Source organism: Lates calcarifer, linkage group LG18, assembly GCF_001640805.2.
Source record: "Lates calcarifer isolate ASB-BC8 linkage group LG18, TLL_Latcal_v3, whole genome shotgun sequence".
NCBI lineage: Eukaryota > Metazoa > Chordata > Actinopteri > Centropomidae > Lates > Lates calcarifer.
Genome location: NC_066850.1, coordinates 15,153,885 through 15,168,334, shown reverse-complemented (window position 1 = coordinate 15,168,334; position 14,450 = coordinate 15,153,885). Strand labels below are relative to the sequence as shown.

General features: G+C 43.8%; 1 protein-coding gene across 1 annotated transcript; it reads right to left on the bottom strand.

The window, feature by feature from the left end:
- Positions 1-676: 676 nt before the first annotated feature.
- scaf11 (SR-related CTD-associated factor 11) lies at positions 677-13,438 on the bottom strand. The gene is given in 16 exon segments (XM_018684329.2): positions 677-1,545; positions 1,962-2,081; positions 2,189-2,359; positions 2,471-2,701; positions 2,703-2,803; positions 3,316-5,589; positions 6,018-6,118; positions 6,574-6,699; positions 7,181-7,254; positions 7,344-7,381; positions 7,472-7,551; positions 7,664-7,743; positions 8,334-8,417; positions 8,521-8,666; positions 8,782-8,828; positions 13,230-13,438. Coding segments are annotated over 15 exon segments (3,741 nt in total). The 5' UTR covers positions 8,801-8,828; positions 13,230-13,438; the 3' UTR covers positions 677-1,449.
- Positions 13,439-14,450: the final 1,012 nt, after the last annotated feature.

Below are 14,450 nucleotides of genomic sequence, written 5' to 3'. Positions count from 1 at the left end.
GGTGTGCTAAATTACTAAAAAAATATGATTTATACATGTTGACAAAAGATCAAATGATCAATATGTACAATTACACTCATGCACATGGTCATATGACTCCACTTTTCATATTTGTCACTGTGCTGCCATTTTGTGGACCTTACTGCACTGCAGTAAACCCACACACATGATTTCACTTAACTGGCTGATTGGACCTCAGCTCAGAACTGTGTAGACTCTCCCATTAGCTTTGTTGCATCTGATAGTTTTTGTCACATAAGATTTGACACGAGGAAACACACAGGTGTAGATAATTAAATACAACATGGCTGCACTCCATTTAGCTGCTTCATTTCTAGGGTCCTGGTAGTGTGCATGTTAGCTGGCATGGCTTTCTGGGATGCTTAAATAGAACTTAGCTATTATTAATTTTAGAAAGAAAATCTGTTTTACTGAAGTGTCTGATGTGAAAAGGGCCTTTGATAAAGGTGAAGAAAGCTCCACCCAACATCAGCCTGAGAGCCTGGGACCTGTGTGGGTGTACAGTGTTGTTAACATTTTAATGGAAATACCTGAATACCAGCCATTGTTTGAAATGTGATTGTTGGGAAATGAATTCAGAGAACATCCCTGTCTTTGAAATGTAACATGGAGATTTCTGTCCTCCATTCAAGGCCTATGACAAACACACAGAGCATCAGGAAGCAGCTAATTTATTTCACTACTCTCTGGATACTTTGCACAGTTCATGTTCACGCGTTGACATTTATTACACATTCAGGCAGGGTGTGGGTTCAATTTCACCTGCTCTGCCCCCCAGGACCTGCGCCTTACATTACACACTCACTACTGATTGGCCATCCCACTTAGTGTCTCCTCAGCCAATCAGGGCCCTGATTACAATCACACTCATCAGTTTCCGGGCCGTCAATGGGCCACAGAGATTAATAAAGGCAATGCACTGTTTTTTTTAAACTAGGCTTTCCTCTGAAATATCATAGAATATTTAAAAAAGAACATTGACAATATTCAATTAATAAGCTATGCCATCAGGATGCCACGGAGGAGAAACTCATTGTACCAGCCGGCACCCTGGGAGAGGCACGCCACTGCATGAGCTGATGTCATTCACTGAGCATTGGATCTTTAGTATCAACAATTACCACAACCCCACCCCCACCCCCACGCTACCCTGCGCTCCTTACAGTAGTTCCCAAGCCACATGATCTATGCAAAATAAAGGGCTCTTGCATTACAATTTCTGATTGGGTCATTCTTTTTCTAACAAAATATGAAAATCTATAGAAAAAAATCTTCATCATTCAATAAAAGGTACAGATATCAAAAAAAGAAAATGTTGGCTCTCCGTCATCTTTCAGTTTGGAGGCCAAATTCCAGCTTGAGGAAATTGCACTTGAGCAGCTGAATGGGTCAGCGAGGGCATTGCCACGCCGGCAGCAGGGCAGAGATTCATTTCTTGCGGGCGTGCTTGTATTTGTCCACGTAGGCCTTCACCAGGTTGGCCACCTTACTGGAGTTCACCTCACCACTCTTGCTGTGACACACCTGAGGAACAAACACTTGTTGTGTTTTAATCAAACATTAAATGTACTGCAAATATATACAAAATAATCAGCAGAAGAAATTAGCAGCACTAATCTTTGAATCTTAATTTTTTCATCCTCATCCTTTGGCTTGTCACTGACATACATCACTGATGTATCAACTGAGTATCATAAACTTTTGTTGGTCACAGAGCGTATTTTCTGCAATAGCCCCGAGGCTGACTTTTTGATATATTTAACCAACTCATGGAGGTGCTGTTAGCTTGATTAGCAAGCTAACTATAGTTGATAGAATCTGCCAGTTGTCATATTTGACAGTCATGGGCTAGAAATGAGAGGCTGCCTCAGGCTGAAATCAGAGACATACTGATTCAAGAATGACTAAGAATTTCCACAAGTAAAGTGAAAGGTGTTTACCTTCTCTACAGCTTTGCGGACAATCTCCTTGTACTCCTCCTTGGTGATTTCCTTCTTTTGGTAAAAAGGTTTGATGGCTGTCTTCACTTCATTTATAGCTTTCTCTTGAATTTGTTGTTTCTACAACAGGAAGATGACATCAGACTGCTTGAAAAGAAACGGACAGAGAAACAATACACTCCCTTAAAAGACAGTGGAGTGACAGGTACACAGGTGGGACAAGTTACCTTTTCTTTTTTGGAGCTGTCAGCTTGAGCTTTGTTATGACCAGGCTGAGTTGTTGAGGATGGTAGCACCTGGCTGGGTGCTGGCTGTCCCTGGGCTGCTGCAGCAACTCCAGCTTTGGTAGGGGTGGGAAGCAGGGCAGGTTTCCCATAACCCAGCATGGTATTCGCCATCTAGGGCAAACCAGAAAATGAGTTTGTGGGAAGCCTGCTTAAGAGCAGCTCTTATTTATTTTATTTTCTTACCCCTAACAGCTGTCCTAGTGACGCCATAATTTACCATACCTGAGTCATGGGGCCGTCAGGCTGAGCCACTGCCGTCTGGCTGCCTTGCTGCATGGGTGGGGGCGGTGGGGGAGGAGGCGGGAGGCCCTGAGCGCCAACGGCGGGCACCTGAAGCAGTGGCACGGCAGGGTGGAGGTGCACGGGGACCTGAGGGGGCATGGCGTACGGGGCTGCAGGCTGCAAGCTGACGGGCAGGGCTCCTCGCGGACCCTGCATAGGGTAGTGGTGGTGTAGGACATTTCAGCTGAGGAGGGTGAGGAGGGATCACGTTCATCACAGGCACCGGAGCGTTACCCGGCACTGCCTGGGGAGGAGGCTCACTTTTGGAGGGATCTAAAGAGTAAAAAACCCAGAGAAAAGTTAGACATTCAGGAAGAACTGTGATCCTCTATAGTTAAAAAGACTACTGTATATCTATATAGGTATGGAGATATTAAGGGAATATTAACAAATGATGAAAATGTGTGAGAGATGGGTGTTAATGGCTTACACAGTAAATGACAGCCTTTTATCAAGAACAGATGCTGTGCGAGTGAAACAATTGAGACTTTTAAAGGAATAAATTAACTTCAAAGAAATCCTCTAAATCTAATGAAGTGCAGGCGCCTGGGGGTAATTTCTCAGTTTGCTTCGTGCCTGGTCACAGTTGTGCTGCTTCTCCTAACATCAAAGAGAACATTAACCCCAAACACCATGACTACTGCTCCTATTTTAGAGGGAAATTTGGCTGATTCATGGTGTGCTTTTTTAATATCTGGATTTTCTGTAATGTTTTTGCAGGGGTAATAACTGAACAGAAAGGTCTGGTTTTCACAGTTATGGGGAAAGACTGAAAGAGGATTGACCTGCTGCTACTGGCTGCTGCTCTTCCTCTTGTCGGTTCCAGCCTCCTGGTCCTCCTCTCTCCCTCTTGGAGTAATAGTCCTGAACATCAGCAGGTAGCGTCCTCCTGACAGCCCAGCTGGATGCTGATGACCATCCTGACCGGTCGAGCATAGAGTCGCTTGGCTCCGACTCTTTCCTCCGGCCGCCGCTGCCCCGGTTTTCATTGAAGCGGCTGTAAGCGTCATTCCCTGAATTGTTGCCTGTACCTGAGAAGTTGTTTCTGGGCTGCCAGCGGTTCTCGCCTGTTTCTTCCTGCTGACTGCAAAAGCTACGGTTGCCACCACTGCTGCCACCCCGCCCTGCACCCCGGCCGCGTTCAAACCCTCCCCTGCCCCCCCGGCCTCGTGGCTCTCCCCTGTTCCCACCACTGTTGCGGTGGTCTTCCCAGCGTGAGCTGCCACTGAAACCAAAGTCCCGGTTCCTGCCCTCAGCTTCACCACGAGTCTTTTCTGTAACCCAGTCTGGGTTTTCTGACCAGCTCTGGCGATCAGGGGAACCCTCTGTAGGCACACCATTTTCAAAGCGGCCAGTGCCTCCATGATACCTTCGTCCCTCACTGCCAGACCCGCTGCCCTGCCCAGACCTCCACCCACCCCTGCGCTCCTTCCTCTGAGGAGACTGCTCTCTGGATGCTGGCCATTCAGGGCTGCCCCCCCTTCTGTAGGACCTTGTTCTGGATCTAGACCTAGACCGAGAGCGGGACCTGGATCTAGAGCGACTCCTCGTTCGCCGCCTCCTCCTCTCGCGGCTACGGTCCCTCCTAGAGTGGTCTCGCTCACTGTCACGGTCCCTGTCTCTTTCTCTGCTGCGAGCCCGGGAAGAGTGTCTAGCAGGCGGGCTGCCATCACGCTCCCTGGACCTTGATCGTGAGCGCCTGGACGGTTCTCGCTTGAAGTCCCTCTTAGGTGACCAGGTGGAGGTTGGGGAATGGAAGCGGGAGCGCCGCTGTCGGCCATTCTTCCTCTCTTGGCTCTTTTCCCTCTCCCCCTGGTCCTTACAGCTCTCGTCCTTGGTGACATGGCTTTCAGAGGGAGGGACTCCGGCAGCAGCTGGGTCAGCACACTCCTTTGGTAGTTCCAAAATGGGATCGTTACCATGCTCACTCATGGGCGAACTGCAGTCCATGGGGACAACATTAGTGTCATCCTTGGATGGACCGTCATCCTTGGTTCCTTCCCCAAAACTGTCCACAAATGAAGGCTCTTCTGATCCAACCATTTTTGTATCAGTGTCCTTGTCTTCAGAATCTTTTGTTTCTGTGTCAGCTACATTTTCCTCTGACTCTCCGGCTGAGAGGGAACCAGTTTGTGTCAAATTCTCACATGATTCAGACTTCACATCCTTCAAATATTCTTCACTGTTGGCTTCTTCTGACTCTGCGCAGATCTCCATTTCATCAACCTGCTCAGTTTGCTCATCACAGTGTGGAGACATCAGGTCTTCCAGCAGAGCTTTATGAGAGTCAGAGGGTGACGGACAAGTCCTTTTCTCAGAGTCCTTATCTCCAGAGGAAGCAGGGCTAGCTGGTTCTTCCTCCTCTCTTTTGGCCTGGTCGCCCTCGGAGAATGAACCAGGGCTGTTCGGAGCCGAGTCTGAGGGACAAGACATGTCATCGTCTCCTTCATCTGGTTTCTCTTCTTTTTCATGTTCATTAGATTGTTCCTGAGTCTCATCACTGTCCTGTCCCACATCGTTACTTGGAGATTCTGAACCTCCTTGCTCATCAACAGGGTTGAAACCGTCCTGATCTGCGTTGAGGCTCCCTTCAGCATCTGACTGCTGCTGCTCTGAGACATTTGTATCCTGCTCTTTATCAGTGTTGTCTTCTCCATCCCCCTTCTCCCTGTCTTCGCCTCCATCACCATCTTCCTCATCCTCACTTCCTGCCGGGCTGCTGACGGGTTCAGGTGAGCGTTTTTTTCTTGTCACAGCTTTCCTTTTTCCACTGGCCTTTCGGTTAGTTACCTGTTTGCCCTTCCTCTTGGCTGGTGCCTGAGAAGCCTTGGCTGGCTTGGTGGACTGGTTGGTAGACGAGTCTGAGTCCGATGAACTGGACTGAGGCGGCGATGGGGGGTCAGATGCAGGAGTCTCTTCCTGGGTTTTACTGTTGCGTCCAGATCGCCTGGTTGGTAGAGACTCAGCCTCTTTGGTGGGAGCTTTGGAGGTTGAGGCTCGGCTGCTTCTCTTCTCTCCACCTTTGGGACATGTGATGGCGCAGACAACACCCTCAAACACTGTGGGAAAAAATCTACATGAGCAAGAGTCTAATTGTATTTACAGACAGAATCAGCGATTTGATTGGAACATCCCTAGTTTAAATATTCCACCATCAGCACTGCACTTGCTTTACAGAAAATCTATAAAGCACATCAGAAAACACTGACTGAACACCCTAGTCACGTAGTCTATTTAGACTATTTAAAATGTTGATAAAATTGCAGCCTTTTACAGATTTCAACTTCATGACAGATTTCTCTAAACAAAAACACCTTGCACAGTTGGGGGCAAGTGTGTGAAAAACTTTTAGTAATTTTTAAAGTAAACACGAACCTTTCCAATTATACCTCATTAATAAATTTTACTTTATTTACACATTAAACTATGCCTTCTAGTAACACAATTAACACAGTTAACTCACAACCATGTGTCAGACTTGACTCACCAAAATGGCCGGAGCCTAACAGTGAGCCGGAGGTAAAGGGAGATGAGCAGAGTCCAAATGGAAAAGGACTGTGGTTCCAACTAGCAGGGTGGAATCTCTGCCTGTAAAACAGACAAAATGGTAAAGGCATTGCAAGATTTTACATCACTGACTCAATCAGTAATATAAACTTATTCTTAATTGTGTTTTTCAATTTCACATTATTGTATTAACATCATTTTACAACTGCAGTTGTAGCTTAACTGGCCACATTCTGTGGATCCAAAGTCCTGTTTGGATGGATGCAGATTACCATGCATGACAAATGGACAAAATGTTGATTGCAAAAGGATGAGATCAAAACTACAGTCTGCTTCTCTGGTCTGAACCTGACGATAATAATAGTCCGGGTTATCTCAGACTGATCTTACAGATTACATCTTTTAGAATGTGTGGGTTACAATTGAGGGTGTGGAGTGTGAAAGACTTGGGCATTTAGGAGGCAGGGAAGGTCTAATGAAAGATGCTATCAATTTGGCCAAATAAAGCCATTAGTGGTGAGTCTGGAGATCATTACCTTGAGGTGCCATTAGCAGGGATGGGAGCAGCGGGAGACAGCCACGGACAGTCTTGTGAATGGGGTTTGCACTGTTTTAAACCAGTGTCATATGGTTCGTCCTCTGTCACCCAAACAGGTTCTGCACTGCAGGAATTTGAAAACAACATAACCGTTATTTATCAAGCACTTCCTAAAAAGTTCTAACTGCACCTACCTACTTACAATTTGGATGTAAAAATAAAGTCTACACAAACAAACAAGATTATGCAGATTTACTCTGTTTACTTAGTAGTAACATCAGTGTTTGACACTGATGGGAAATACATATACAGTCGGTAGAAGGCCATGTAGGAAAACTTAAACAACTGATGTGTAATGATGTGTTCAAATTGCACACAGACCACTAGAAGCAATGCGTCTTGTATTCCAGCAGGGGGCTTTCTTAAAATACACTGTCCCTCTGACCCATTGATCTCTCTGTAAATTAGGCCACTGTAACTGTCTTACAACTAGTGAGAACCACTACAGATAGTCATCACAACAAAGCACCTTATTCCAGATTGTATCACTGTATTTGTCAGAATTTACAGCAATATAATAATGTACAGAGGGAGGTGTGACTTACATGTCTTGTGTTGATGTGGTTGTTAATGAGACACAGGGAGATGGTGACCAAGTGCAGCACTCTATTCCTCTCACCTGGATAAAACACACCAGACATTAATGAGACTTAACACCAAAGAACACTACATTAAACCAGCACGAGACAATGAAACAAGGAAACGTACCTTTTTTCTGCTCAGAGAGGAGGGGTCCTCATCGTTACCTGGGAAAGACATTTACAGACTGTTAGATGTTGCTGACAAAATGTGAGTAGGTCACATGTATTTCTGCAGAGTGAGGGGTGTGGACATACATTTCCTCACAAGTCCTTTTGTTTTGGCTTCTGCCGTCCTCTCCACCTTTTGCCGTCTCAATCTTCTTGCAGGCTTACTTCTGGAAACAAATTTTTTTTTAAACCCTAAATTGTTCTGGGACTGGTTTCCAAAAGAGTCTGATTCAATAATTACACAAATAATTCTAAATGAAAAACATAATAGACACTCACTTGAGACAGACTTTTTGTTCAGGATTTCTACAGCAGCAACTGTCAGCTTCAAGTTGAGTTGCTCGCTTCCTCACAGGAACCTTTAAAACAACAACAACATAGGCAAAATATGTTTTAGTGCGAAAATAAACAGCAGTTTGCCTGACACAATGGTCAGTCAAGGCTTTGTGTGTTTAGCTGACAGCTAACCTGCTGTGTGTTGGACATGTTTTGACTGACAGCTGACCCAGCTGGAGCACAGAGAGACAAAACTTTGACTAAAGCTATAGTTCCAAAGCCAAAGAACAGACTGCGCTGTGTTACAGGTGCATTGCATCAAAACCACAGGTAGGTTTTTCAGTTGCTCCAATGTGCTAACTAAGCCATAAGATACTGTTTAAAATATAGTCCTCATACACAGAAGTTCTGTCTTCAGGGACAAATGTCAAACAGCATGCAGACCAGTATATGCACAGACAGGGGACGCCTTAATGAGGACATTTTTCCCTTACAAGAAAGCAGCAACATCCACTTCATAGAGCAGGTAATTTCATCTGAACTTTAAAATGAAGTTCCTGTGAGATATTGTGTTGGATTAGAGAAAAGCATAGCAGCAAATGGCCTCTTCTGAAAGAAGGGTATAACATCCTGAACAGTGATGGAGGAAAACGTTGGAATAAACCAGACTGACCTGCACACAGCTGAGATTCCCGTCCCATCTGTAAACATTTGTGAAAGGTCTTCGGTCTACCGGGCAGGAAGGAACGCTCTGTAACTTTAGAGTTAAGAAATCAAAGATTATTAACACACTAATATAAGAAGCACATAGGTTAAAAGATAAACAACTGGGAATTTAATATAGCAGCACGGAGCATTACCTCTGCCCACGTGAGGAGGCATCTGAGACAGAAGACGTGGCAGCAGCTGTCGGGCATGGCGAGCTCGCCTCCGGCCAGGACGCCCAGACAGATAGGACACCTCTCCGCCTCCTCAGTGTCCGTCCCGTCAGGCGGGCCCTGGCCCCCTAAAAATACAGGAGAGGAGAAGACACAGATTATTTATAATGCAGGTGTAATATTTTCTAATCTGGCACATAACTGCTTTAATCTGTAAAACACAGAGCCTAAAACGTCACTCACCGCTTCCAGCTCCGGTCATGTCCGGCACTGGGCTGTCCTGATCACCACTGCAACACAGAGAGGGAGAAGGAGAGAAAATGAAGATGAAAGTATTGCTCAGACAAAGGAGAGGAGTTCAGCTGGTAGGGAACATCAGGTTATGTACTTAGTTAAACACACAGTGAAATTAAACTAAAAATGGATAAGACAAGAGACACGAAATACTGCAAAAGACCAATTTGTTCAAGTGTTAGATTGGCAAGTTTACATTTCCAAGATGGTGGCAAAGCTTACACATCTTACTACAGAGTTTCAGATCATAAAAAGTACGCTATAATATTCCATTTTACATGAGGTGAGATTATTTTAGTATGAGGTGTTAATGACATGCATGTTTATCTCATCCTCTGCACAGACGGTCAGCCACTCCTTAATAATAACTCCCACAAATTATCAAAAACAATAAACGCTGGCACCACCTACACACACAGTTCCATGAGTCCCTAAATTAAAACCAAAGTACAGAAACCCTCATTCATCTTAGACATAGCAAAAGAAACACCACAGTAATTTGTATGACAAAGAAACTGCAGACAAATGGTCAAAACTGGGAGTGTTAGAGGTATAGATAGACAGACAATATGACTGTTGCTGCTTTGAAAAATGTATGACAAATGATGAGGACCTCAGACTAGAATCAGAGCTGGATGATGTGGCAGGGGAGAAGGAGCTGCCTCACTTAGCATCCTGTCACTATGACCCAGTCTTAGACTGAGCAGCAGAAAAGAGATTGAGAGTTTGCATGGTATAGATAAATTGATCAGCTCTAGCATCCATAGTTTCTGCAAAGTTCAGCCTTTAGTGCCACATTCCCACACAACAAAAATAACTGTAACAATTGTACAGTTTGTACCAACTTGCCTCAAAAACCCAGTGTACTGACTGTATGTTACCACAGACCATGTCTGTGTCTCTGTATGAGGCACATTCATAAAGCCAAGTTCAAACATTTTCATGTCAATTTGCGACACAGTGGGCAAATTAAACATATCTTTTCACTGGTGTGGAAACTATAAAGAGCATTGTATGGTAATCTATAAGAGCAGAGGGGGCACATTAAAAAGTTAAACCCTGATAACACCCCTCTCTCTAACTGTATGCCACCCACTCATGCTAGGTGCACAGTCCTGAATTAAGCGGCACAGCTTCACGCATGTAGTCATCATAGCTTTGCTGATGTGTGCATCCTTAAAAATGTACATGTAGTGGCTTCAAAGACACCACATGTAGACCACAAGAACTGTGATTGGTCAGCATGGGCTACTTGTGTTTTCTGAAAGTTGCAGAAGGACTTGGCAGGCTTCTCCTTTTACTGCACATCATGCAAAGTCATCACCACAAATCATCTGCTCACCATGACCACTGCTCTTTGTGATAGCGTATGAATGTAAACACGACAGTTGTCTCCTATTCAGTGATGAAACAAGACGACACAGAAGTTACCAGAATGTAGAGTGCATGTTTCATTCATCACCACTCTTATCACAAAGTTAATGAAAGACTATAAACACAGTTACTGTGGGGAATGTAACTGCAGCCTGACACTGGCCTGATAACATGTTACATGAATCTAGTGCTGCAGTTGTGCTAAAAACAGGTGAAATCCTACACTGAACTATAAATTCAAACCTATATGGCATGTATCTGTGGCAGGTCTCCCACTGTGCACTGAGTGCTAACCCAGCTTTAGGATTTCCATGTGTGTCTGTGTAAACACAAGATGTGTGTTGATGTAAGTGTTGTGACGCAAAGACAACTATTTTTTTGACACAATGGTCAGAGTGGAGAAACATAACACCTGGATATCACACCATTTTCAGTCGACTACTTTCTTACAGTTTCAAATCACGTCATTGATTGTGATGTGAGTCACAGTTTCAGTGGGAATTTCTGAATCTTATTTTCACTGAATACAGTTTTTGCTAAGGTCTGTACCAAACAACCGTTCCCTTGAATTCGGAGAATATGATTTGTCAGGTGGGCCACAATGCTTCATTTATAATTTTGTTTTGTTTGTTTATTTGTATGTTTTGATACATTTTACCTTCTCTTGCAATTTGGCCATATTATGATTTCAAGAATATTTTGATTTAGTGTTCAGCCATAATCATTGGACATCTAGAGCTATCTGGGAAACACGCTGAAAAATCCCTCAGAGCCCATTCTGATGTCCTGTGTCTGGCCAAGAGCGTCAGAGAAACACTGATTTTTAATGTTAAAGTGCTTCATTCAAAATTTTTGTGGTGTTTGAATTATCAAGTCCATCTGTTTTGGAGAGGTGGAGACCCTCTGCAACCCCCTGAAGGAATCCTAACCTAAAAATAAAATGGCAATGAGTTGTTTTACTATGCAGACAACCACTTCCACAATCCCATGCTAATTTACAATGTCCTCAAACTCACCCATGCATTTTTATTGCTCCTTGCTTGTTTGTGAGACTATAGTGACTTCTTTTTCTGAACAAAACAAGGTGTTGCACTCCAAATTAGGTGTTGCACTCCAAATGGAATTATCCATCCACAATTTAGTCTATAATCCAGGCTAATCTATGAAAATTTCAAGGGAAGGAAACACCCCTCAGTATATTACCAGTATATCATTTAAGGAGGGAGGTGTTATCTTCCACAGTTTGATCACTATTGTAATATATGTTCAGATTATATTGTGGAGCAGCAGTTGACAATTACATAGGGAGGGATATTATAGTAGGGTTGCAGTGTACAAACCCCCTCATTGCAAAGATGAATGCACATTTGAGTTAAGCAGTGCAAAACCCACAGACAGTGGTCTACAAAGATATGGAATAAGTGATACGGTCAGATGAGTCATCCTTCACCAAAGTCTCGACAAGAGGGAGACTGCATATGTGGCAAACACAAAGAGATGCTACAGGCCTGAATGTTTGACCCCTACAGTAAAGGGATCCAGTTCCAAGTTCTGTAATGTTGTTAATGTTGGGAGGGCATGGTTTGGGTCTACTTTTAGAGGGAAGGGTCACTGCAAGTCAATACAAAGTTGATCTTGACCTTTATCCTGTGATAAAACATTTCTATGTTGTCCAGAGTGATACTGCTTTCATTCATAGGACACAAGGAGTCACTGAATGATTTAAAGTATGGAAATGACGTGGGGTCATGTCAACACCTATGGAATATTTTGACCGTGTTAAGACAGCTCCCTCCACCAGCCTTACTGAAACACCAGTCGATTTGCTGACCAGGCAATTGCCATGAGGATTATACAACACTTAAAACTTTTATAATTTAAAATATGATTTAAGCAGAAAAATACAGATATACCTGATGTTATATCTATAATGTGAATACTTGTTAGTTACAGCTTTAATTTTGAACTTTTAAATGTTAGTGCTACAGAGTTAACTCCAGAAGTGAAAGTAAAATAGTTTTCCTTTTGTGATAATCTGACTCACTTGGTTTGGCAACAGTGGCAGCCAGCCACTGCTGATTACAGTCATGATCAAGTGTGAGTACTCTCATCAGTTTTGATTTTTAGGCACAAAGAACAAGGTCCAGAATCCAGACCGTTGTTATTTATCTCCAGAGTCACGGTGAGCAAACATAACTCCAGCAGGCCATCACAGTCCTCCAGCTGACTGACAATGAGCAGGAACCCTGTGCCTGAGACTTAAATCCTCTGATGGCTGATCCAGAACCAGTCTAAGCTTTGCCCACTTTGATTATATCAATCTTCAAATTTGCCAAATTGAAACCTACTCAACAGACTCAGACCACTTAACCTCGGTGAGCGGGGCCGACCCCCAGGTCTCATTTCTAAACACTTAAAATAAACCAAGTCAACACAGGCCGTTAGTCTCTAGCTTTGTGTTCCAACTGTCATTTCAGCTTTGTTATTCGGTGTACTTAGCTACCCATTTTACACTACCGGCTAACTGAAAGCCGCAATCGAGCTGTGCCACAACGTTTGATGAAATCGTTTTATTAACTTACATTAAATAAAGAGAGATGGTTGCAAATAAAGTATAGTTATGCTGACTGGTAGATACTTGTGAAAGCTTGCTGCTGTTTAGGGCAGGCACGGCCTGCCTCCAGCAGACACAAAATTAGCACCAACTTGATCAACCAGTGCCAACACGACGGTGACAACATGGTTGTTGTTGGTTAGCCAGACAGCTATTGCTAGCTAAAAACACAGCTACCTGAGAGCTAGCTGGCTGTTGTTAGCACGGCAGCAAACACGGCTAAATAGTATCTAATATTAGCCACGATGATTGCACTGAAGGTCATAAGTTAGCTAGCTAGCTAGCTCGCTAGCAGCAGCAAATTTAGCTGAAAGCTAGCTGGCTGCTTTGAACAACAGCACCTGCCTACGTCGCTTTTAGCTTGCTAGCAGTTAGCTCTAGTTAGCTAGCGGCAAGTGTCGTTACTCACCTTTAAGTGCAGCTGCCGCTGGTTTGCACCTAGTAAACTGTTTTTACCGTCCGAACTCCTGCTATGAAATGCTGACGAATCGCACAATCTGGGAAGTGTTTTTGGCTAGAAACGGAGCGTAGCTTTCAGAAAGTCTCAGCCACATGTCTCGCGGTCTGGCTGAGAGTTGGTGCAGCTGGCGCCACCAACCGGCACCGCCGAGCATTACACGGCAGAGTGAATTTGTCCATCTGGTGGTATTTACATTACAAAGAAACAACAGCAACAGGTGGTAGCGTAGTCAAAAGGTGTATTCAACTTCCACTTCTTTCTCTCATGTGAAATGAAATGAAACGTGACTGACATGTTTAGCTTGTTGTTTCCTGTATATGTTGATTTGTTTGGCAAATAAATCGGTAAATTTGAATTTACCTAAGTATAATGTCTTCATACTTTCAGGTAATCCCAGATGCAGTTAGCACATCGAATCTTAAAAGTCCTACACCTGTAAAGGTTTAAGTATATAGCTTACTGAACACTGGTGAGTACAGTAGAGATGGTCCAAAGTCCCAGTCCCCATCAAGACAATATAAGAGACAACACTCGCCATGTGAGTACACAAAAGTGGCCTCCATTTCAGTAACACAGTAGCCTACACAAGAAGTCACAAGCTGTGTGTTGTGCTTGTTTTCATTTTTCCCGAGGAAGAACTCAGGTTCAAACTGTCAGCAGGGTACTGTTGGCAGAAAATAAAAAGTGAGTCCACAGAGGTTTTGTCTCATCTAAACATGCCTGTTGCCCTCCAGTGGTTACAGAAAGTTCCCAGGAACAGCAACATAATAAACACATTTGTAGTTGTTAAAATTAGCAGTGATAGGAAACATGAGTGAAAAGAGAGCGCCAGCTATTGAATCCAAACCTCAGCAGCAAGTACATAACTCGGCCTGTACTTTTTGATTGAGTGCAGAAACACCACAGCAGTGAGCATTGAGCAACAAACATGGAGGGAAAAAACAAACCAACTCAAGATTCACAGATTAAGCTTGAAGCGCCAACAAAATGGGACCTGGAGCAGTCTTTCGACTGATGCAGAAAGTTCTCTGCAATGTAAGATTAAGCACAAAATATGTTTTGGGAGCTGTGGGAAGTGGAGCGCTCAGCAAAGTCATTAACAATTCAATTATGTTGAAAGGAACAAGCCAGAGGAAAGTGTCCAGTGGTTAAACAGAACAAAAGGATGAT